We start from the raw sequence: 23,863 nt of genomic DNA, 5'->3' as shown, positions 1-23,863 counted from the left end.
TAAAATTCTGGGACCTGCCTTAAAGGACGAGGAGGAGTGGAGCAGTGGATGGCTACGCTGTGGTAATAAAAGGCTTAAAACAGGAAATTTTACTCAGTCTGAGGGATGCTTTGTACCACAATTAGTATCAATGAATCCAGTGGAACTAATGATGAAGTAAGATACCAGACAGTGTAAGAGCATCAGAGTTTGGCCCTATGGAAGTGAAACTCTAAATTATTCCTATTTATTTTTTGAAGACAAGAATAAATAGCTGAACCTTGAAGAAATATAGTGAGAATTTCAAACAAGACAAATAATCGTTCGCAAAGTAAAAGTCTCATATATTAAAGTGTTTTCTTAGGCTTACAGACAGACACTTGTTCCCATAAGGCATGTGTGAAGCAATGGCACTATGAGACTATGCAATTCTTTCAAGACTAGGCAGGATAAATCAGTTCACGATAAGCTCCAGGCTTTCATAGCTACAGCTACACAGAAGCTGAACTAGGGTCAGGTCTACACAACAGCTCAACTGTGGAGTTCAATTTCACTTTTCCTTATGTCACAATTATTTTTATCAACCTCTGTACAAAGAAAGGCTGAATTACCTCCTAACAGCCTCTTCAGTCGTAAGTCTTCATTACAATCTGTTCATATGTGTGTAGATCTTTATAGTGTGCTTTGTAGCTTAGCTAATGATAATGCATGCAATAGTCACCTGGTAAGGTTTATACAAGGTATTTATTACATATACAAACACACCTTCCATGAGCACCACAAGCTTGCAATTTTCAAAACAGTGTCAGGAATTTGGACCTATTAATGTTCACTTAGGAAATCTCTACATCTGTGGAATACTCACCCTTGATGTCCAAAGACAGGCTGGTAAATAAATGCCTTGTTTTTTCCAGTGGAAGATAAGCACTTTTGAACATGAACTCAGTGAATAAGGCAGCTTCCCCCTTCATGGTTGTAATCACAAGACCTCCCAACTGGAAAATATAGTCCATCTGTAATTAGAAATATGGACATGACAGTTATTTATACTAAATCCACTTTATATGGTCTGATCATAGGGAGTGGCCTTGCAGTTATCATTTTTATTTAAGCCTTTACATTGCTGGGCTGGTGTAAAAGGCCATTTATGTCAATAGGAATCCGGCCCTCTTTGTCTTCTGTGCGTGCAAGGATAACATTGCAAATATTTACCCAATTAGACAGTTAGCTCCACCCGAGTATGAACAAACAAAAACAACGGCTCATAGCATTCCAGAGAAACAACATAGCGCAAGAACAAAGATTTCCACATGCAAACACAGGCAACCAGCTAACCACAAAGCAGCAAAACCAGCAGATTCTTACATGTTAAAAAATAGGGGCAAGTTCTCTTTGATATCCACAAATCTTTGTGCTGCTGATTCAGAAAGAGGGGATAGATGCCTGCCTGATTTTTCCAGCTGAGATTCCTCCAGTGAATGTGAGAAAATTAAATACATATTCAGTTGAACAGATGCCAAGGCTGGCTGATGAGAAGACTGATAGCTTCTCAGATGGGATGCAGAGACTTTTTAGCTTCTCAGATGGGGACACAAAGCCATTATATCTTGAGGCATTTTGTATTTGTTTCTTCTGTTTCCTCCGACGGGGTTATCATTCTTTATTCCTTGTGTTTGTTTCTCACTTGCTGGATGCGAGACATAAGAAACTAGTAATACCCAAGAGGTTAATGCCTCTTTGCCATGAGGTCTTTTTGCAATCACAGTTTCTGAGCCTCTGCAATAGACATGAAGGCACCAATCTCATCTTTACAAACGTCACGAACGCCTGACCTTGTGAGGCAATACACAAACCAGCCTGACCAAACAGTGAAACCTGGGTGAGTTCTGCACCTATAAACCATTCTGTGTGATAACAGAGTAGAAACATATCATTGCCTTCTGACCTCAAAGCTTGACTCTATCCTACTTCACTTACTTCTGAATGAAGAAAGCAGAAGCTTTCGCTGCAGTCAGAGGAGAGGAACGGGCACGTCCCAAGGCCAGTCCAGACAAACTGGGATCTCAGCAACCCTCTGGAGGTACTATTTCCCCCTGCTCTCTCCAAGGGCAACTGAAAGCAATGGCTACTGGCTTCAGCACCTCCATTACGTGCATTAATCTGAGCAAACTGAGCGGGCACAGTGCATGTTCCTAAACATTGTGCACATTGTTCCCCTATGTGTTTTGAACTCCTTCGGCACTGTGCATAAGCAACATCCCAAAATAAGCCTGAATAAGCAAGCGAAGCTGGCAGTGTGCAGCTCAGATCATTAACAAGATGAAATTTGCAGAATCCTAACCTAGTATTTGATTTAAAACTAATCTGTTAGCAGCATCTGTAAAAATAGTAAAATTTACTGTGGCATATTTAAAGCTGTTGTATAAGGTCTAATCCTGCAATACAATGATAGCAAGAGTTAGCTTTATACATGTTTTACATTAGCATATAACTCGTACAATTTAGCACATAATGACGTCCTTTGGGTTTGCATGCAAGTGGCCTGATCTCATTATTACAAGTGTTTCCTTTTATGAATAAAAGCTGAAGGGTTTGGCTTTAAGTAAATACATTTTTCAGAATAACCTAGCCTCAGCAGCTTCTAAAGTATCGCACCAGGCAAAGCTGTAGGCTTCCCATACGCTGCATGTCTTTAACTTAAAGTTCAGCTTGGCGATCTTAAAACACACCTAACAGCAATTCTTACCACCTAGGTATAGTGAACTGCATTTGAAAGTACTGATGTAATCACTGAAATGGGAATCTTAAGATTTTGCCTGAAAAGTGGCCACGTTTGCACTGCTAATCATGATGCAACATGGGAGCCACACTTTCATGCCACACCATGCCCTCGTACACGCGCACATTCTCTCTCCGATGTTGTTTTTCCTCTGCATTGGTCTTCCTGCTTGCATTGGGAGCCTTGCACTGGAAAGCTTTTCCCAATGTCCTGTTCAAAACCAAGACTGTTCTCTGAATATAGGACTCTACAGCACGATGGCAGAAAAAATTATGGTGAGATCAGCTCTACGTATTCACGCTCTCAAGATGGCAGCCTGGTAGAGGCACTGGCAGTATTCAGGCACCTCCTCTGACCTCTTTCATGCAGTCATAACGTTGTCCTGGAAGATGAGCAATAGATGTCTTAAAGTACTTGTTTTTAAAAAGCAATTTGAATTGGGCAGAATCATCCTATGTGACAAGCTCTGGAAGAAAGTGTTTCCCATATGATAGCAACAGCTCTAAAGCTCCCGGCCACTGTGCTCCAGAGTTTAAGGGACATGAAGACGTACAGATCTAACCGGAGTGTGTGACACTGAGTCTATTCTCGGTAGCCACAGCTCTGCTATTTATAGGTATTACCGCAGTAAGGACAGGGAAGGAAGGGGCAGAGCAGAGAATTGCTCATCTGATTTAGACCTTGGCTGTCTCATCAGACATCGAGGCTGCAGCTAGCTCTCCTAGACGGGAACAGTCCTGCTACCTGACATAGCGAGAAGAGTTTGGAAAATGAGGATGCTGTGAAGTTCCTTCCTCTCCTGTGTAACTACTCGTTCCGAGCTGAATAGCTACAGGAGAGTGTCACTACACACCTCCCGCACTGTAGCATGATGAAGTCTAAAGCTTTAAGCGTGTACTGGGGGAGTAACTCCTTTGCAATGGCTTCATGGTTAACCCTACAAACTGGCGCATGAATTCCAGAAGCATCTTCCTCAGGCACATGTGACAAGCGTGAGTGGGAAGGTTGCCATCATGAGCGGTCAAAAAGTGCTGGAATTGCGTACCACGAGAAGAGGGCTGTAAGGGGAACTTAGTTCACGTTGCAATCCTTGAGGAAATTTCCTTTTTATCCTACATGGGAATGATCGAGTCCCAGGTTGCCAAACAAGCGAAAAACATTTGAGCTTACAATCAGCCATGGACGTGCTCGCACATACACCCTGGAGGAACCCTTTTACGAAACCTGATGTTGTGTAAGGATCGGTGATAGAAATATACTTAGTTTTCTTCTTCATGCGAGTAATGTTTCCATCAAGGAATAAATGCATATAAAAGACAATGTTCCTTCTGGGCTTTTTTTATGACGATACATCTGTTTATTTCACCTATTCTTTAGACTACCATGACTTCGACTACTATTATAAGAAACTGGCTACCCCCTCATATGACAATTGACTAGCTACTCATTTACAAAGGCGTTATAGCCAATAATTTCACTTTCAAGGAAACCCACTCCTTAAAGTGCCCTGCTTTTTATGTCACAGCTAATGTAAAAAAAAAAAAAGGATCAAAACACCACTTCTAATTAGTATCTTCAAAGATCTGGAGGTATTATAAATAAATGTATAAGTGTAAATATAGCAAGACCAGAATTCCAACAGTTTTTAATCATACCTGGATAGAACAGCTTGCCTCAGTAACACTGCTCATATCGGCCTCAAAAACCTACTAATATCAAAGAAGTAATTTTTTCAGCAACAATGTAACCAGCAAATAGTATTTTTTCACAATGAAGTTTAGAGCAAATCACCATCTTGGGTATGAAGTATGAACTCATTGAGGTCGCTGCTACATAAATATGCAGAACGATGGCGATGAATGAAGTTGAAACCGAGACAAAGACGCTGTCTTTGTGCCAGGACAGAGGTTCATTGACAGTGAGGCAGTACCCACAGCTGCATGTGGGATGTCAATTAACTAATTACACGATAGTTCTTACATGAATTTATAGACACTTGAAGACTGCAGCCTACATATAATTGTTCTTTCTGTTTTGTTCCGGTAAAAAAAGCAGCTAGAGAAATGTTGGCAACTAAACAAAAAAACTTCAATTAACATTTGTCATATGCCCACTACGATATTATTAACTACACAAAGATAGAGCTTTCTTAGGATATTTTAGGGTTTAATTTCCGTGCTCAGACTCCAGCTATAGTTTCTCACCCTCAGATTATGTAAAAACAGCCGAGTTTTTAGGTTCTGCTCACTGTGGATGACTCACGTTGTTATATACTAACCACCAACACATTCTGTTTTACCCCTTTGTTTTACACGCCTGAAGTGTTCCGGCTAGGGTTTGTCTTGTTCAGAGTCCGTACGTTTTGCGTACTGCTTATTGTACCATGTAATCACTCCCCGTCCTTCTCCTTTTAGCTTTTAATGAGATCCTGCACTGGGACTCGGGCAATTTCACAACACTACGCTACAGAACTCAACATACTCCATTTATTACCGAGGTACGCTGACCTCCGAGGAGGCACCACGCGATCTGCGGGCTTTGCTGCAGATTCCTGAGAATTCACACAACTACACTGGAGACCGCTGATAAAGGAAAGAACTCAGTCTGATAAACTGCTGCTGATGTCAAAAGATTATTTGAACTCTTGTACGCAAGGTCGGCATCAGGAATCAAACAATGCATGTCACTAAATCCTTTTACAGAGACACAGGAGATTAAGGCTTAGCTTATGACTCGGAAGGTTTCTATTCTCTGTATCAACAGGAGAAACTCTTGAAGGTGAATAAATTCCAAAAAGTCTCCAGTAAAGCAGAAGGAGAGCAACTTTAGGCATAATACAGGTCTTGCTCTGTGATCCCCTACCACTGCCTTCTGAGACTGTACCAGCAGTCAGCTCATTTTTTTGATCTAGTTTAAGTAGGGAGAAAAATAAAATGTCCAAGTATCCTCAGTTCCCTGCCCAAGAGGCCCATGAGACAGCCTTTGTGAGACAAGCATGTTGTCACATTCCAGAACGTCACAGAGTTTAATACAGAAAGCATGAAAGAACAGGTGAAATTATTTATTTATGTAATGAGTAGTGATGCTGTGAGTGCTTTCAGATTCTGCTCCTTGCTAAGGTATGAGATAAAAATAACGATGTCATTAATCTTACAAAGACACATGAGCACTTCTTTCCAGAAATAACTGTTAAGCACAAAATTTCAGGCATTAATCAAAGCACGCAGAGGCCTAACCCTTTTTAGGATTCTAAAAGGAAACGTAAAGCGATATGACTGTAAAGCGACACAAACATAAAGGGGCGTTTAGCCTTTATTCTAAGCAGGTAACTTCAAGAGAAACAAGCTTAGGGCCAATTTCTCAACTAGCGCACGGTCATATTGCTTCCACTGGTTTTAGCGAAGCTGCAGCAAGTTTTACCATCTCAGAAGTTGGTCTTTGCTGTCTGAAAGAAACCTGGAAGAAAGTAGGGCATCACCACATGATATTATGAATATGAAAAAAAAAAAAAAGTAATAAAAAGATGCTGCAGGATGTAGCAAAGGAGACATACCTATGAGGAAAGGAAAAACACGGGATAAAAAAAATGCTTAAGAGGTTCTTTCAGGAAAGAAAACAAGCAGACACAGCACAAGGGAATGTGAACACTCTGCCCAGACACTGAGAATATGGGTAAGACTCGGGGAAAAAATTTTAATACAGAAAGGTATCTTTTCAAATAAAGCAGAGATGTAGCACAAGCAAGGATGAATTATATTTGTTTCCCATAGGTCAACTCCAGAAAGAGATTTCTTACAAAGATGGGTCGTTTTATCTCAGATCCGCAGTCCTGTTGATAAATCTCAAAGTGATTCAACAAGAAAGAAAATTTCCCAGGGAATGAGTTCTAGCCCATATTTAGAGCTGCCGAATGTATTGCTTAGCGGTCCAGGGATACAGACAAATTGCCTGTGTCAATTCAAAACTCGTACACCGTTGCCATGAAGGGAAGTGTTATGTCTGCATGTGATTTGCTGGAACAAATCAAATGTTTCTGCAGAGGAACCCATAAAATGCTGACAATATATTAGGACTGTTTTCTCTGAAACTCAAAACTTATAGTGCAGGTCCACTGGGTCAGGAAAAAAAATGAAGAAAGGGAAATAAATCATGTCTTAAAAAAACTGACAGAAGAATACAAACCATTTTAGCATATGAGACTAAAACCAAAAGCTGTTTCAGTACACAACTGAGATAAAACAGCAATGGAAACTGAATATGTACAATTCTGTGTACAGAGGACATGTATATGGTGGTCGAGCAGTGAAGCCTGCGAGGCAGGACTGGGCTGATCCCAAGCCAGTCAGTATTAAGAGAAAAATATTGGGCTCTTCTGTCACTTCCAACAGTGTCACCAACAATTTGGCCATCACCAAGACAGTTGAGTACCTTGTCCAAAGGCACATTGCTCAGCAGGCTCAGCTATCCAAACTCTTTGCATCCCAGCTAGAACTGAGCAAAGATCAGAAGGGAAAACCACATCCCAGATGAATTTTACCCACGTACAGAGGACCTGCCTCTTTCCAAATCTTTAATTGATTCCATATTTTTTATTTGTTACACTTAACACATTGATGAAAGACAACTGGAACCATCATTGAACCATCACTGAACTCTGATGGTCCAAAAACTTGGACCATCATTCTGCCCATCAGGGGCATGGCTAGCAACTATTCTTAAACCCTCAGCGTCATCGCTTGGGAAGCCACTGGGTCCTATATTCTTTCCAACTGTAAAGAGGGCATACCTCGTGAAAGAGAAGATCTGCTGGCTCCAGCGAGGCCAGCTAAATAAACAAGAAATCCAGTTATTCCCACTATCAACACACTAGTGTCCGGTGTGTCCTGAAGAACCGGCATCTTAAAAAAGAAGCCTAGCAGGTGAGTCGTCCTCTGTAGACAGCTGTTGGTGCTAAACTCTAACCTGATGTACGGGACACACAGTTAACCATCTCTGCTAGGCCAATTTCCACACCCTTGCAGAACCCAGAGGGTGAACTTGCATTTAACTGTATTTTTATGATGCTGGACGAGGCTGGGTGCATCGCGAGCCAGGGTTTGGGGGTGCTGGCAGAGTAGCTGCTCAGGTGGTCAGCGCCGCGGGTGACAGGCAGGAGCCTGGGGCCTGCCGGGCACCCCACGGCTGGCTGCTGACGCAGTGCCTGGGTTCGGCACCCTCTCCTTACGCAGCCCCGTGTCTGGCGGGATCTCCTTACACCATCATTTTAGAATTACAGCAGCAGGCATCACCCATCCCTTCATCTTCAGGAGATGCCACCGCAGAGGCCTTCAACCTTCCCTGTCACGAACTGCCACCTGCGAAGGGGACAAAATGGGCCACAGAAATGATCAGAGGGATGGAACACCTCTGCTATGAGGAAAGGCCGAGAGAGATGGGGTTGTTCAGCCTGGAGAAGACAAGACCTTACTGCGGCCTTTCAATACTTAAAGGGGGCTGATAAGATGGTGACAGACTTTTTAGCAGGGTCTGATGCGATAGGACAAGGGGTAATGGTTTTAAACTAAAAGAGGGTATATTCAGGCTAGATATAAGGAAGAAATTTTTTACAATGAGGGTGGTGGAACACTGGAACGGGTTACCCAGAGAGGTGGTAGATGCCCCATCCATGGAAACATTCAAGGCCAGGCTGGATGGGGCTCTGAGCACCCTGATCTGGTTGTGGGTGTCCCTGCCCACCGCAGGGGGGATGGACTGGATGGCCTTCAAAGGTCCCTTCCATCCCAAAGCCTTCTATAACTCTGTGACAACCCACCCATGGCGGGCTGGGCGAGCAGGCGAGGGCTGGACCGTGGAAGTCACCACCGCCGTTGCTGTCACCACCACCACCACCACCACCACCACCATCCCGCTCTCCTCAGGGCGCCCCGCCCCGCCCCGCCCCGGCCCCAGCCGTTGGCCGCGGAGCGCCCAGGCCGCCTCGCCTGACCCCCCCTCACCCCGCCCCGAGGCGGCGCGCGCCCTCCGCGCGCTCCCGCCCCGCCCGCCATTGGCCGGCGGCGCCGCGGGAAGGCGGGTGGTGTGTCCCGCACGTCATATCAGCCGCCCGGCCCGGATTGGCTGCGCCGCCTCACCCGACTGGACGCCGGCTCCCGCGCTCGGCGCTCGCGCCCGGCCCCGCCCCGCCCGGCGCGGCCCGTCCCGTCCCGTCCCGAGGGGAGGGGTGGCGGAGCGGAGCGGCGGGGCGCTCGCTGCCTCCGGCCGCCGGTAGGTCGGCGGCGGGTAACGTGACACCCGCGGCCGGGGGCTTATAAACCTTACGCGGGGCGGCGGCGGCGGCCGTTCGCCCTCCCTCCCTCCCTCCCTCCCGGGCCGAGGCGGCGGGAGCAGCGGGCGCAGCCCCCTGAGGTGAGAGGGCGGGGTGGGGGGGCGGTTTGGCGAGAAGCGAGCGCTGTCCCTGACGGAGAGCGGGCAGCGCGGGTCCCTGCCCGCCTCCTCCCCCGGGGCCGAGCCGCTCGGGTCGCTGGGGCCGGGGGCCCGGCCGCTGGCGGGCTGAGGCAGCACAGCCCCCCCCGCCCTGCGGCTGCTCGGGCGGGTCCGGTCACCCCGCTCCTGCGGGGCTCCCGCCTGCCCCCCAGCCCCTTCCGAGCCCTTCGGGAGCGCGGCTGGTGCTGGAGGCGGCGGGCGTCCGTGGCGTGTAAGGGGGCGACCTGAGCCGGTGGCGGGGGCTGTAACGGGCCGCGCCTCTGCCCGCTTTTCAGGACTCGGCCGAAGCCAATGCCCCGGTTGGAGAACTGCGCCTGGAGCCGTGCCTGCGCTGCCAGGGGGAGGCACAAACCCCAGCTGGGGGACACGGCCGCGGGGCTGGCCGCCAAGGTGGGCGAGATGCTGAGCTCCTCCGTCTCCAGCCCCTCGCTGGCGCTGGTGGGCCACGGAGCGCGCAGCCCCGGCGCCGCCGGCACCGCCGGCACCTTGAACTTGAGCCAGCACCTGGTGCAGCGCAGCGTGGTGCTCTTCGTGGTCGGGGCGTTCATGGCCCTGGTGCTGAACTTGCTGCAGATCCAGAGAAACGTCACGCTCTTCCCTGACGAAGTCATTTCCACGCTCTTCTCCTCCGCCTGGTGGGTGCCGCCGTGCTGCGGGACAGCGGCAGGTGAGTTCCTGACATCCACGAGTGGGTTGGGTTTATTTTTGCCCCGTGGGGAGGAGAGGCGGCGGTGGGGCCGCATTCCTGACCCGCACGCGTGGGAGCTCAGCGCTTCCATCACCCGGCGTAGGTGACGTGAACTCCGGCTTTATCCCCACGCGAGAGCCACCCACGCACTTCCCGCGTGTCCGAAGCCTTTTCTTTTTGAGCCGGTGCACTCTCCGTGTGGGCACAGCGCGTTTTTCCCGCGGCGGTGGGCGTGGGAACACCCGCGATTCCCCAGCGAGGGGCGAGCTCGGTGCGGGATTTCCCGCTCCCCGCTGCCCCACGGCGGGGCACGAGTGGGCGCGGCGGGGCGTTGCCGCCCCGCGTCACCGCCCCTCGCCGCCCATTGGCTGCCGGCGAACTGGTGAGTGGCGGGCGGCGCTCGCCATTGGCTGCCGGCGCGAACTGGCCACGGGCTGGGCTGAAAAACAAGGAAGTCACGTGCGGCGGCGCGCGCTGCCTGCCCTTACCCCTGCCTCTGCCTGCCCTTACCCCTGCCTCTGCCTGCCCTTACCCCTGCCTCTGCCTGCCCTTACCCCTGCCTCTGCCTGCCCTTACCCCTGCCCCTGCCCCTGCCCGCCCTTACCACTGCCCCTGCCCGCCCTCAGCGCTGCAGCGCAAAACACCCCAAAAAAACGCGGGCCGCGGCGCGGTTGACGTCGCAGCCGGCGCTTAACCGGTGCCCTGGCGTTAACAACGCCCTCCTGCCCTTGTCAAAACAAAACGAAGGGTTTGGGGCTTAAAAAGGCGTTAAATCTTAGGAAATAAACCCACTGTAATCTCTTTTTAATTCGCATTGAAAATACTCCAAACAGCTGTTCCGTGCTTTTTTTTTTTTTTAACACAGTGCTATTGTCATGTGCTATTTGTACCTCATAGTAAGGGAGTATGAATGGTAAGCCATAAACTTGAATGAATGATAAACTGCGTAGTAAAAACATTGCCCCGAGGTATGCTCCAATGAGAGTTCTCATAGTCCTGTCACGGTTGGATTAAGCGTTGGCATTTAGCTCTTATCGTAAGGTAAAAGTCCAGGTAACTGGCATCAGAATAATGAAACTGCTTCAGCATCAGATCACATGTTTTCTTAGAATGGTATGTCTTGTAGCCTTCTTAAGGTAGAAGTTATTCCTCTTAGGTGTTTAAGGAGGAGGAAAAAAAGGGGTAGGAAAGGCAACAAACATACGTGTTACATACAGTTAAAGCAGCACATCTGAGCCTGGAGTTGGTGGCAACACATGGAGTTGCAAGGCTTAGAAGAATGAAACTCATCTAGTGTTTGTGCTAGCAACTGAGCTAACACTAGCCTATGTTTTTCTTCTGCAACCAATTTGCAGGCTGATAAGGCTGAGAAAATGCTATATGAGGATAAAACCTTTGTCTGGTTAATAGCATGAGTAGTTATTTTGCCCTGACATAAATATGACTGATGGCAGGACCTTCTTTAAGTTCAGCTCTGCTTCTATTTGGTATCGAAATTCATCTGATTTGGATGGCGGCATAGGCTGACTTACGGCCCAGGAGAAGGAGAGAAAGCAGCTCTGCCAAGAAACTTTTGAGTCGAGGTGAATATTTAATTCGGGGCCTGATGCACAGCTAATGAGTCAGGTTCATAAAACTGTCCGCCCTGCACGTGAGCAATAAATGCATATTCCATTCCTCACTGTAATTAAGCTTTTTGTTATGCTTTGTTGTTTGTTGGTACAAAACAAGCATCTGTTCAGGATCTCAAATGAGAGATGCTCATGGGAGAAAAGGAGCTTGAAGTCAGATACCTTAACATAGCAATATATATCTCTGCTTTAAAGGTTCCAACAGAATATTGCTTGCCAGAGTGGGTTTTTTTCTTTTCTAAAGGGGAAAGGGAGATAATAATTGTCTTTTCTTCATCAGGCATGCAGTATTGTGATAAGCACCTCACTACTTTGTCAAGCAATTATTTGCCAAACTAATATTTAGTAATATTGAAGTAATTGTGTAACGGTTAGTACAAGCAGTGTTACTTCTCTTGCAGCTGTTGTTGGCCTGCTGTATCCCTGCATTGACAGCCACCTTGGGGAGCCACACAAATTCAAGAGAGAGTGGGCCAGCGTAATGCGATGTATAGCCGTTTTCGTTGGCATTAATCATGCAAGTGCTGTATCCTTGAACTAGTTTACATTGTTGCTCGATGTGCTTAGTCTGTTGTCATGGAACAGTCTCTCTTGTTCACATCTGGGAGAATTACAAAGGTAAGGGTGGTGCTGCTGGCGGAGACATAAACTTCTGTGAGACCTGCAGTACGCTGCAGTAGTTGCTTTAAGATAGATAACACAGTTCACTTAAAAGTAGTTGGGGGGGGGGAAGGGATAGAGATCATAGTATGTCTGGTTTAACTGTAAGTATAACAGTATAAGTTGTGTTATTTTAATCTGTAAGTTGTCTACATCTAATATTTAACACAATGAACTATTGAGGTACACTGAACTCTTCAGTAAGAGTGTTCTTTGTGTTGAATAATGATGTTTTGAGCAGAAAACCTACATCAGCAGGGATAACTGGGTTACTGGAGACAAAAATCCACAAAAGTTAAATATATTACGATATAGTATATTCTTTAGATGCTCAGTGTGACAAAAAATGATGTTGCCTTTGCACTTAACACTGCAGTCAAAGTCAGCAAGAGCTATGATTGCTCGGCAGGTCTGAAAACCAGATCCTTAATGTATTGTATGTAGAGATACAGAATCATCCTCCCTTTCAGTTTGAGTTCTCCCTTGTTCAGTTTCAGCAGCAGGATGTCTGCAGACTTAAAAGGATTGTCCTTAACATCTTTTTCCAGAAACTAGATTTTGCAAACAACGTCCAGCTGTCCCTGACTCTAGCAGCTTTATCACTGGGTCTTTGGTGGACATTTGACCGTTCAAGAAGTGGTCTTGGACTTGGAATTACAATAGCCTTTGTAGCAACTCTGATAACCCAGTTTCTTGTATATAATGGTGTTTATCAGTAAGTTGTGCTTTTAAAATACTATTTCAACTCTTTTGTCTTAACTAAAACCAGGGAAGTTAGTTATTAACATATTGGGCATGTTCTTATAATAAGACATTTTGTCTGTTTAAGGCAGCTAATTGTCCATTTGTTCCAAGTGATCAAATTGAGAACTGAGGGTGGAGGGTGGGGAGCAGACAAATTGGGATGTATGTGGAAATGGTAACAGCTCAGCAAACTGAACTTCTCCTGGCTTGGTATATCATTAACTGGCTCTTAGGAGAGAGAATTTCTAAACTTTGCTGGCTCGGACATTGGGTTTTAGAAGCTTATTAAGTTAACAGACTTAATTTGGTCTCCCTATTTCTTCTCCTATGTTACTGGGTTTTTTGTTTGGGCCCAGGAAGCGAATTCTGTAGCATCTTGTTAACAGTATGTAAGGTGATGATAATAACCTGTCTCTAACTTATTTCCTTTTGTTTACTAGGTATACATCCCCAGATTTCCTTTACATCCGTTCTTGGCTTCCATGTATATTTTTCTCAGGAGGTGTGACTGTAGGAAACATAGGACGCCAACTGGCTATGGTAATTACCGTATAATTAGCATTTCCTTTAACCATCCAAATACCTTCCATTGTTGTTAGTCCAAGAACAAAATATGCCTTTAAGGGTATGACTCACAAATTGACAGAGATAAACAGCTATCTTCCCAAGAGTTGAAATGTAAGTGTGCAACCTGTGTTGCCAGTAGAGCGGGAATTGTCTTAGTCAGTGTTTGAGTATCTTCTGTATTTAACTTTTCCCAGGAACAGCCTAAATAAGACTGGAATCAGTATGCCATTTCTGGTGAAAATCTTAATCACTCCTGCTCTGTCAGTACTTTGAATTAGCATCTAAGGTAGCTAGAAAACTGAGACACAGATGGGCCTTCTCTAATTATTTATCCAGCAAAACCTTTTTGTTATGTAGATGAAAGGAAATGTCGCTATATAGCATTAAATTCCACCACTCTAGAATCAAATATGCTCTTTCTGGTCACTTAAGATGTAGTTCAAGTATCACTCCATGTATGGGATAATGTAGTAAAAACTACTATCTCATTTGCTAGGTTCTTAAGTAATTATTTCCTTTTAGCATACTTATGAGTAAACCTGGCTGGATGCTTGCACGTCAGCCTAAGGCTTGGTTGTGAGAAGTGTTCTGACACTGATGGATAGTAATAATTAATACTGTATTGATTTAACTTCTGTCTTCTTTGCTACAGAAGTCCTTTATCCTGGAAAACATCCTTCAAGTATTTAACTTCTCTAAGGCTGCTGTGGTTTAGGTGCCTTTAATTTTTACTGAAGGAAGGGCATTTGTAGACTTGGGAGTTCCTGAAATATTAGTCTTCAAACTGTTTAGCAAGGGGGAGAGCTGCTTTTTGGGACTGAACCATGAACAAGTAAAAAGATGAGTCTAAAACTAGGTGTCTTTCCTGGAACAGGCTCTGTCTCTTCTGCCTAGCCTTGCTAACCCAGTGGGTGGATGCTAATGTGGATAGTCTGAACTTGATGCTGCAGACGGGCAGACTTGCACACAGGCTGGGGGAGAGAGCCATGTTGCTTGACCACCACTGGCTAACATTAAAGATCAATTTCTTTAGTATTGATTCTCAGTTACAGTAAATTAACAGAAATGTCTTGTAGAAACGGCTGTTAAAAAAAAAAAAAAGAAAAGCATGGGGCAGATCTGCTCCTGTTCTTGAGGTTTTTCTTTCATGCTGACTTGATACCAACTTACAGATCTCCTGGGACCATGGTTACAATCTTACCCTTACAGTCAGTCCTGGTTTTGCTCTTTAAAATACAAGCTCACTCCTCCCTCTTCAAATCCCAGTGGTGCATGCTATCTGTGTGTGTTTTTTCTTAGGACTACCTGTGGGGGCGGAAGAGAGGGTATAATTTCTCTTTAAGTTTGCCATTCACATCAAGTGAAAAAGATGTATTAATATAGTTTTACTGAAGCTTTGCTATTGCAAGCAGAGTCTCGGAATAAAATTATAGCCAGTTATTTACTAAAGTTCTATATTTCACAGTGACATATGCAGTACTTCCAGTTGCTATGCTGCTTACATGAGAAAGCAAAGGAAGGGAGCATTAAAGAAGAAAGAGCTAAAATAAATGTAGGCACATAGGACTTTTTCCCTTTGACTCCTTTTCCCCTGGCATATCACCTGAATGTAGTTAAGATCAGAATGGCTCCTGCCTGCAACTTTCCTGTCAATCTTGTCATCTTCCTTACAAAGAAAAAGGGAAGTTGGCAAGGCAAAGCATTCTGTTCTGGTTATCTAGAAGTATCTTCTCATGTGTTTTACATTACCATTACTTAGTCTGGAAAAACTTGGAGAAGCCCAGCATTTTCATAGGAACACTTCTGCAAGTCACTGTGAAGCATTCAGTGCTGGAGATGCAAATAATTCCACTTCTAAAACAGAATGGTAGCATTCAGCCTACTAGGTCTTTCTTCTATAGAGATGACCCAAAAGCATCAGTCTGTTTTGTCAGCCATTGCGAATGTGGCAAGAAGATGGAATGCTGCATTTTTTTAAACTTAACCTGAATAAAACAGTTATTTTTGTAGCTATATTCTCCTGTAGTCCCTGAGCTGTTTGGCTGCCTGTGACAGCTGCAGATCAAACAGTAGATATTTTCTGGGTGCGTCTAGAGGAGAAGGTGGCACCTGTGGGAAATACTTTAGTGGAGTAAAGTTGCCTTGCTTCTTCCTCAGCCCCTGCCTAGCTTTTGCAGTTAGAAAAGAAATTGGAAGAAGTAGAATGAGAAGCGTCCCTGAGACATCCCCTCCCATCCTGAGAAATGTTAGCTGGGAGGTGCTTGCTGCTTTTCAGTCCCAGGATTTCAAGTGAGCTTACATGCAGTAACCAAGTGCAGTGTTACCTTTAAGCAAACCTGCTGTTAGCAGAGGGGTTTGGGTTTTGTTTGTTTGTTGGGTTGGTTTTTTTTTTTTTTTTTTTGCAATCAGCTTGAGGATGAAATCCAACATTTTCTTTAATAGCTTGGTTTCAAAAGAAAAGGTGAAGGCGCTGCTGCCGCCATCAGCCCTCACTGCTCATTGTGACAGCTGAAGTTGCTCAGTCAGCTGCTCATCACCTGGGTTAAATGGATGGCAACACTTTTGAGTTGTAACCGTCATTCTTAACATCTGGCAAACTAGGGTGGTATTCAGAACTTGGACCTCACAAATACCTATTGTTTGCTACTGCTAGAGGCTGCAGAACTGTGAACGCGTTCATTACTTGCAAATACGTTGGCATTTTGGCTCTAGACTGAGAAGAACATATTACAAGTTTTCTTTTAAAGAAAAGTTGGTTACATTTCTTACACTGACATACTGTAGGGTTTCATACTAGAAAAGGGCCTTAGGAGGAAATGAGTAAGTCTATCTGATACCAGGCTTTGTTTGGAAAATAAAGTAACTTATGCTTGAAGACAGTTTGAAAGAGGGCTGTGAGAAAACCTGAATTAATGCCCGTTAAGTGAAGCACTGTATTCCTTCTGCTAAGAAATAAACTGAGATAGGGAGGAAAGCTAACAAAGTCTTATAAATCCATCTACCAATCACACTGCTTTTTATCAGATGCACTAACTGAGGCAGCCCAGACCCATAGTGACTTTTTTGTCCACAGTTAAGGAGCATGTCTCTGTTGAGATTTTATAAGAAGCCATGTCTGCTAGGTCATTGTCAGCCTAACTGAAGCTAGTTGACTATTTAATCTTTGAAAACACTGCATAATGTAGTCACTTATCAGATGGCATTAAAATATAACGTGTTTGGTTTTTATCCATAGGGTATTCCAGAGAAACCACACAATGACTAAACCTTTGAAGAAGAGAGCACGGTGCCAGTGTGAAAGCAACATTACGAAGATGTGTTCCTGTTTTAAATTGAAGATTATTTATAAAAAATAATCTCTTTATGGGCTCACTGCACAAATGACTTGTGGAAAAAAAAATATTAATCCACTCTTAGAATAGCCAAGTGAAATTAACTGCTTATCTTGAAATCTTACCCTGATTTACCGCATAAGCATTTGCGTATGGCTGTTCTCTGGAAGAGTTTAACACCAAGTTGCATACAACTGTTCAGGCTAAGTGGCAGTTTTCCAAGTATTAGGTTCCAAAGTAAGTTATCGAAGCAGCTGCCGTATTTTAAAGCCTTGAAACTGAAATTTAATTACAAGCTCTTGTATCAGTGCCCAAAGGAAGTAGATCGATGGTGCTTAACAATGATGAAGTATGGTTTAATAGGAATAGTATTTATCCAAATCTTTAAAAAATAGGGTTATTTAAAAATAAGAGTGATCGAAACAGATTAAAGGCATTGCACTAATGCTTTTAGGAGTCTTATGAAGGAGTTATGCCCTTACTTGTAATGCTGCATTAAGTTTCTGTCTTTGACAGTAGAGAGGGTTGGAGGGACGAAAGGTTGAAAGTCACTTAGTTTGGAATTTCTAAATTACTTCAGTACGATAGGTGAACACTGGAGACAATCTTGTTCTAACGTGAACTTTATCAGGAAATTCTGACTGGAAATTTGATTACTTCTGAAGCTTGCAGTCAGATTTGCAAGAATCAAGTTCTGGCCCCAATTCAGTAAGAAACTTAAGCGTATGTGAGTACTCCTGCTTAATATTAGACGTATGCTTCAGTATCTCACTGAAGGAGGTCTTGGGTATCTCAAATGTCTGGTGTTACTGAAAGAGCATGCATTGCAGGCCATTGCTTGGCCATTGAGTATGTGCCCCCAACTCCTTAGATCTGCAGTTTCCTCCTAGAGGTGTCCTTGATCTTGCTTCTGTTTGAGTCAGGGGTTTGATTGAAATGATTGAAAACAGAAGCGAGCCAAAAATGTGATTTAAACTGTATGTGAAGAACAGCGAACAGCTTGTTTTCTCAGTTCAGTTTCTGAAGGAGATCACTACTTGTTTTTTCACGACCCTATAGAACTTGCAATCTGTGATTGCCTTCTTAAAAAAGAAAAAAAGTGCTTATGTCACTACATTAAACATTTGGTGTTTCTTAATACTTAGTTCTGGTGAGCACAACGTATTCATTGGATAGCTTAGACCACAGGAGACCTAAATAGCAAGTATTAGGTCTTAAAGTTGAAGTGCAATGTACAGTAAATCTGAGCCTCACGTTCTCTTCAATATCGATCATTTCTTATGAGAGATTAAAGAGAAAAGGGTTCTGAGTTCATTTCAATGCTGCATGGAGTCAAATGGAGCAATAATTTATTTAACTAGTAAAGCTAGTTTTGTTGTATCTTTCATTGAACCCAAATTTTTAGAAATACTCCAATTTTGTGGTTATGGTGTACTTGTAAACTTTTATGAATTTGCCTTTTTGTATTATGCAATTTTTTTTGTGTTCATTTCCAATTTTACATGGCTTCAGATATAGTTAGAGGCATCGGTTTAAAGACTGACCCATCAAAAAAGATGCTGAGGCAAGGTAGCAGTGTTCTGGCTGTTTTCACTCTTCTAAGGGAATGCTATAACTGCTGCTTGTGCTTTTTTGTAGCAGGAAAAGTTTAGCACAAAGTCTGTATTACAGAGCGGACCCCAATTCTAATCTTGCTTTGGTGTAAATCAAGAGTAATTTCATTGGTATAAGATCCTTCCTCAAATGTTTAAAATCTAAATAATCACATTTTATAGGACTACTTGAAGAAATTATGTCCTCAGATGAGGACTGGATCGGCTCAGCTGTTTTAAGAAGTATGCTACCTGCTGGGGAGACAGTTTTGTAATCATCTTGAAACTAATTTCAAAACGTTATAAAAACAGATGTAAGTAAAGGTGACCGTGATCTCTACAGCTGTATGATTGATAGAAAAGTATTTAAGATTTATTTGTAAAGACTGAAACTAAATTTGTATGTGTTAGAAATAATGCAGCCAAAAATGTACATCAAAAGTTCATTTTTTGCCAATACTTCTGAGTATCTTAACCAAAGTGATTTAAGTTTGGAAGAAGCTGGAGGGGAGTGAAGAAAATTTGCACTATTCTGAATTTGAACACTTAAATTCTCATTCTTACTGATAAGTTTTCAGCAGTGTGTTTGGTTTTACACTTTTTTTACTATTAAAGTTTTAAGATCAAGTCATGTTTGCCTTGGATTCTCTGTATTCGCATTATGCAGGAATCTTTCTTGAAAAGGACAATTGTTATGGTTGCATAACAAATATTCAGTCATGCATACTCCGTGGTTTAAAAGAAAATCCTAAACTGAATTTATAGATTAGCTTTTAGAGGGATTTCCAGCTTGGGTTATACAATTGAAGAAAAAGTCTTGCTACTGCACCAAGAAAGCGGCATAAATGTATGTTATGGTTACGTGATTTAAGGTACAGAATCTTATTACCATTGTCTTCCAAGGTGGTGAAATTCATCCTTTGAAACAAAATACGGAGAGGGCAGGGTAAACGTGCACATTCCTGTTGAGGCTTGGTTATCTGCAGTAATGACTACTGAACTCTGAAGCATCTTAAAGAGTGCAAACAGCAAGAATGAGTAAGCACAGCTGATAAGGCTAAGCCATTCTAAAACTGTTGCATCATCTGATTTAGGGAAGATAGCATCTTCCAAATTTAGACCAAAAGTCTTGGATTTTGCTGCACTTTATTTATTTCAGACTTCGAGAAGCTGCTGTGTTTGTGGTGGAAACAGCAGAATGGCTTTTTGATCAGTCTTCATCCATATCAGTGCAGAGTCCGTTGGTTTAGGTGAAGAAGGCTTCTTTAGGAACTTCTTAACTATTTTACCTTAAATAGCCTGTGCTTTTTACCTTCAGTGTGTCCTCCATGGCAGCTGAGGAGGTAGCTGCTAACAGCTCCAATCTGAGGGTGGCCCAGATCCTCCAGGTACATTGCTTTCCCTCAAACTCTGTTCAGATTTTGTCAAAAGGAATTAAAAATATATATTATAATATTAAAAAAAAAAAATGTGGGATACAGCCAGGTCTTGGGGAACTAGGACATGATGGTCTCCTTTTGAGACAGGAAAGTGTGCACAAAGTTTCCAAAGGGAGAAAGAAAAAGTCTTCCCAGCAAGAATGATGATTTGACCTGTGCGTAGTTCCTGCAAATTCCTTCAGTAGGTTATTCAGCCGTTGGCTTTAAGCATGGGGATTTGCAGGTGCTAAATTAGCCACAGGAGGGCCCAGAGTCTGTTCTCTGAATACAACAGGAACATATTGAGATGAATAATGAAATTAAGTCTCAATTGCCTTACTGCGCATCAGAGTAGCTCCAAAATTCAATGAGAACAAAGCATTACGTGCTGAACTAATTGAACAAAGCATGCTTTATATAAGAGATCATTGAGGGCCCTGTCTTGGAAGCCTGTGAGAGGTATGAGTGATCACAGGTTCTTCCAGCTGAAGGGTCAAGAAAGGTACCTATAGGTGATGGTGATTTCTCTGGGCAATGAAACACCACACGAGTTGCCCCATACCTGGTTTGGAGTCCTTCCCCCACATTGAAAGCCTCTTGTGCAGTGATGAGGTTCTGTCTTCATGGGCTACAGCTGGGGACAGGTGAATTATATATGCCATAAACCCACAGTCCTCCTGCCTATCTGTGTGATAAGAAGGTTTGTAGGTTGGGATGGTGCTACTGGCCTGATCTGGTTAACTTGCAAAGACAGAATGCAAAGTACATATGATAATTTCTATAAATAATGCATTACTGCCCAAAAAGTCCTAAAGGGTCAGAGCTCACGTGAGTTTTACTCAGTAAAGTTTTTCCCCAGCTGCAAATCATGTTTTCTCTATTACAGTAACTCATGCCTGTGTATTAAGTACTTTGAGTGCCTTTATATTGTTATATTAAATATCAGACAAGGGCTACAGAGATTACACCCATTCACTATGTTTCCTAGGGATTAAAATACCAGTTACAAAGCAGCATTTTTGCACAGAAATCAAACACAGCCACATCATTTTCTGCCGGGTCAGTAGCTGCTCAGTGGCTCCAGCACTGCCCTGTGGTGGCCAGGTGAGGATCTCTCGGGCCAGCCTCATGTGGCTTGGAGCTGGGAAGGGGCAGCCAGCTCCTGTAGCTGCTCCAGGGATCCTCCGAGCTTCCTCTTCCCAAAACCAATACATGTTCAGTATTGTTTGTGCTGATGTTTATTATTTGTTTTCTAACTGGTCAAACTGTATGAGGTTCAACAAGGCTCAGTGCCGGGTCCTGCACTTGGGTCACAACAACCCCATGCAACGCTGCAGGCTGGGGGAGGAGTGGCTGCAGAGCTGCCTGGCAGAAAAGGACCTGGGGGTGTTGGTCGACAGCCGCCTGAACATGAGCCAGCAGTGTGCCCAGGTGGCCAAGAGGGCCAATGCATCCTGGCTTGTATCAGGAATAGTGTGGCCAGCAGGACCAGGGAGGTGATGGTGCCCCTGTACTGGGCACTGGTGAGGCCGCCCCTCGAGTGCTGTGTTCAGTGTTGGGCCCCTCACTACAAGAAGGACATCGAGGTGCTGGAGTGTGGCCAGAGAAGGGCAACGGAGCTGGTGAAGGGTCTGGAGCACAAGTCTGATGGGGAGCGGCTGAGGGAGCTGGGGTTGTTTAGCCTGGAGAAGAGGAGGCTGAGGGGAGACCTTATTGCTCTCTGCAACTGCCTGAAAGGAGGCTGTAGCGAGGTGGGGGTTGGTCTCTTCTCCCAAGTAACAAGCGATAGGACGAGAGGAAACGGCCTCAAGCTGCGCCAGGGGAGGGTTAGGTTGGATATTAGGAAAAACTTCTTCCCCGAAAGGGTAGTCAGGCACTGGAACAGGCTGCCCAGGGAAGGGGTTGAGTCCCCATCCCTGGAGGTATTTAAAAGCCGGGTAGATGTGGTGCTCGAGGACGTGGTTTAGTGGTGGACTTGGCAGTGCTGGGTTAACGGTTGGACTTGATGATCTTAAGGGTCTTTTCCAACCTTAACGATTCTATGAAAAGCAGCTGAGTAGCTCAAAGAACAAGAACTGTAATAGTCACAGAACGAATTCCAGCTGGCCTGCATTTTGCTGGGGAGGATGGAGGAGAGGAAAGTTTTTTCCATCCTCTCTCCAGTTTACCACCAGACAGAAAATCACATGCTCCTGCATTGCCGAATCTGGCTTGGGACAACCACAGCTCGGAGAGGACTTTATCCTGCAATGCAGAAAGGCCCACAGCCAACTGGGAACATGCCCAGCAGGACCTACAGCCTTTCCTACCCATCACCAAAGAAGTGCTGTGACATACAGGGTTGAACAAGGGGGTTGTGATCCCTTTTCAGGGGTGGGGAGGCTCCTAAACCTTGAACTTGGACACAAAGGAGATGTTATGTTACAAACTGAGGTCATTTAGGAGCAGGAGATGGTGAGATCACTGAGAGAGGTCGCTGAGGTTCAGGTTTTCCGGGACACATTAGGGTGTTCCCCAGCTCATCGCTTGAAATCCATTGATCTGGCCCGTGGTGTGGGGTTTTGTGGGGTCGCGTTGCTTCTTGTTGCCACAGGCTGGCATGTATGTGAGGGCAACTGCCCAAACATGGCACTATCTCTTCACGTCTTCCAGTGATGACAAAAGTCTTCCATCAGAGGTGGCTGTGGGCAATCTGCTACCGACGGCAGTAAAAACAAGACCAGACCCTTATTTTTCTTTGCACGAAGACAAGACCTCCAAGCACGAAGTCTGGGTCAATTGAAATGCTTGTTACCATCTTGAAATACGTTGCTTTGATTCTGACCTTTGAAAAGTGGTCCAGGTTGTTTAACAGTACAATGTTTTACCAATTCAAAAATCTAAACCACACTTTTTTATAAAAATGGGATGAGCAATTTCAATTTCCAAACTTTTTCCCCAGTTACTTTTCATATTACAGAAATTCATAAGGATGTGTTCATTTAGGAATTATCTTTTGTTTTGATAAATCAGCATTTCTGGGGGAAAAAAAAAAAAGGGGGTTTCAAAGAATTCCTGATCACTACTAAGTATCTCCTTGCTCACTTGCCACCCTCATCAATCTGTTCTTTCCTACCCCAGCGTTAACGCCTTTCTTCTTCCTTCACACCCCTTCTTGGTTAAACAGCCTCCTCCAGCCTCAACACTGGCTCCATCACCTTTCGGACTTCATCCTTCTCCGTGCCACCCCAACGCTGGCTGGAAAGGCGGCAGAGACCTGTGCTGGATCTGCAGTCTGCACGCTGCGCTGCCTGGACCTTTTCATTCTCAGACTTTACTCTCAGCTTGTTCAAGGCTTTTTTTTCTCCTCTTTTCCTGCCTGTCTCTGAACCTCTTTGCACAATAAAAAAGTCAGCTTGCTGGAAGGACCCGCATCCCCCACCTCGGGGCCTGGGGGAGCAAGCAGGGAGCCGGGTTGTTCTGCACCACCTCTGCCTTGTTCTGACAATTGCATTTCAGAAGATGAACTGAAGGGGTTTTTTAAAAACAAAACAAAACAAAAAAACAGAAAAAATCCCCAAACTTTTCTCACCTGTTCTGCCCTGGCTCAGAAGAGCAGCTTTGCAGTGCCAGCTACGTAGCTGTCATGTTGTACTGGAGACTGCCGCGATTTCAAACAGCAGCTCTTGGAGATGGGACACCTCAGGCTGTGTGTTAACTCTGAAACCTACAAGCCACCATTCAGTTTTTAATACCAGTACCTATTGCACTGTTGCTGCTTTATAAAAAACAAGCTACTGTTGAATTTAATGCTAGGTATAATTTGAACCTGATGTCATCCAAAAGCAAGAAAACTTGTCTGTGATCCCTGATCACTCCTGGTGTGCAGCTCGCAAAGGGTCCTTCTGGTGGGGCTCTGCGTTGCTGAGCTGTTGCACCAGGACCCCGCAGCGTAGGAGCCTGGGCACCGCGTGGAGCCGTGCTGGTGGGCTGAGCAACGGGCTCTGATTT

The 23,863-nt window shown here is 44.6% G+C and overlaps 1 protein-coding gene across 1 annotated transcript; it reads left to right on the top strand.

Moving 5' to 3' along the window:
* Positions 1 to 9,010: 9,010 nt before the first annotated feature.
* INSIG1 (insulin induced gene 1) lies at positions 9,011 to 19,025 on the top strand. The gene is made up of 6 exons (XM_082321413.1): positions 9,011 to 9,163; positions 9,517 to 9,908; positions 11,962 to 12,086; positions 12,769 to 12,935; positions 13,405 to 13,504; positions 16,767 to 19,025. The coding sequence occupies exons 2-6, from the start codon at positions 9,533 to 9,535 to the stop codon at positions 16,794 to 16,796; spliced, it is 798 nt and encodes a 265-aa protein (XP_082177539.1). The 5' UTR covers positions 9,011 to 9,163; positions 9,517 to 9,532; the 3' UTR covers positions 16,797 to 19,025.
* The last annotated feature ends 4,838 nt before the right edge of the window (positions 19,026 to 23,863 follow it).

This window comes from Platalea leucorodia (assembly GCF_965183815.1).
Source record: "Platalea leucorodia genome assembly, chromosome: 1".
NCBI classification, from domain to species: domain Eukaryota; kingdom Metazoa; phylum Chordata; class Aves; order Pelecaniformes; family Threskiornithidae; genus Platalea; species Platalea leucorodia.
The sequence above is the reverse complement of the archived record's forward strand: the minus strand, read 5'-3'. Positions and strand labels throughout refer to the sequence as shown.

Bases quoted from the DNA above. Each gene is read 5' to 3' on its own strand.
- INSIG1 (XM_082321413.1), top strand. From the start codon at position 9,533: ATGCCCCGGTTGGAGAACTGCGCCTGGAGCCGTGCCTGCGCTGCCAGG. The intron at 9,909-11,961 runs GTGAGTTCCTGA...CTTCTCTTGCAG, and splicing joins GTGCTGCGGGACAGCGGCAG to CTGTTGTTGGCCTGCTGTAT. The intron at 13,505-16,766 runs GTAATTACCGTA...TTTTATCCATAG, and splicing joins TAGGACGCCAACTGGCTATG to GGTATTCCAGAGAAACCACA.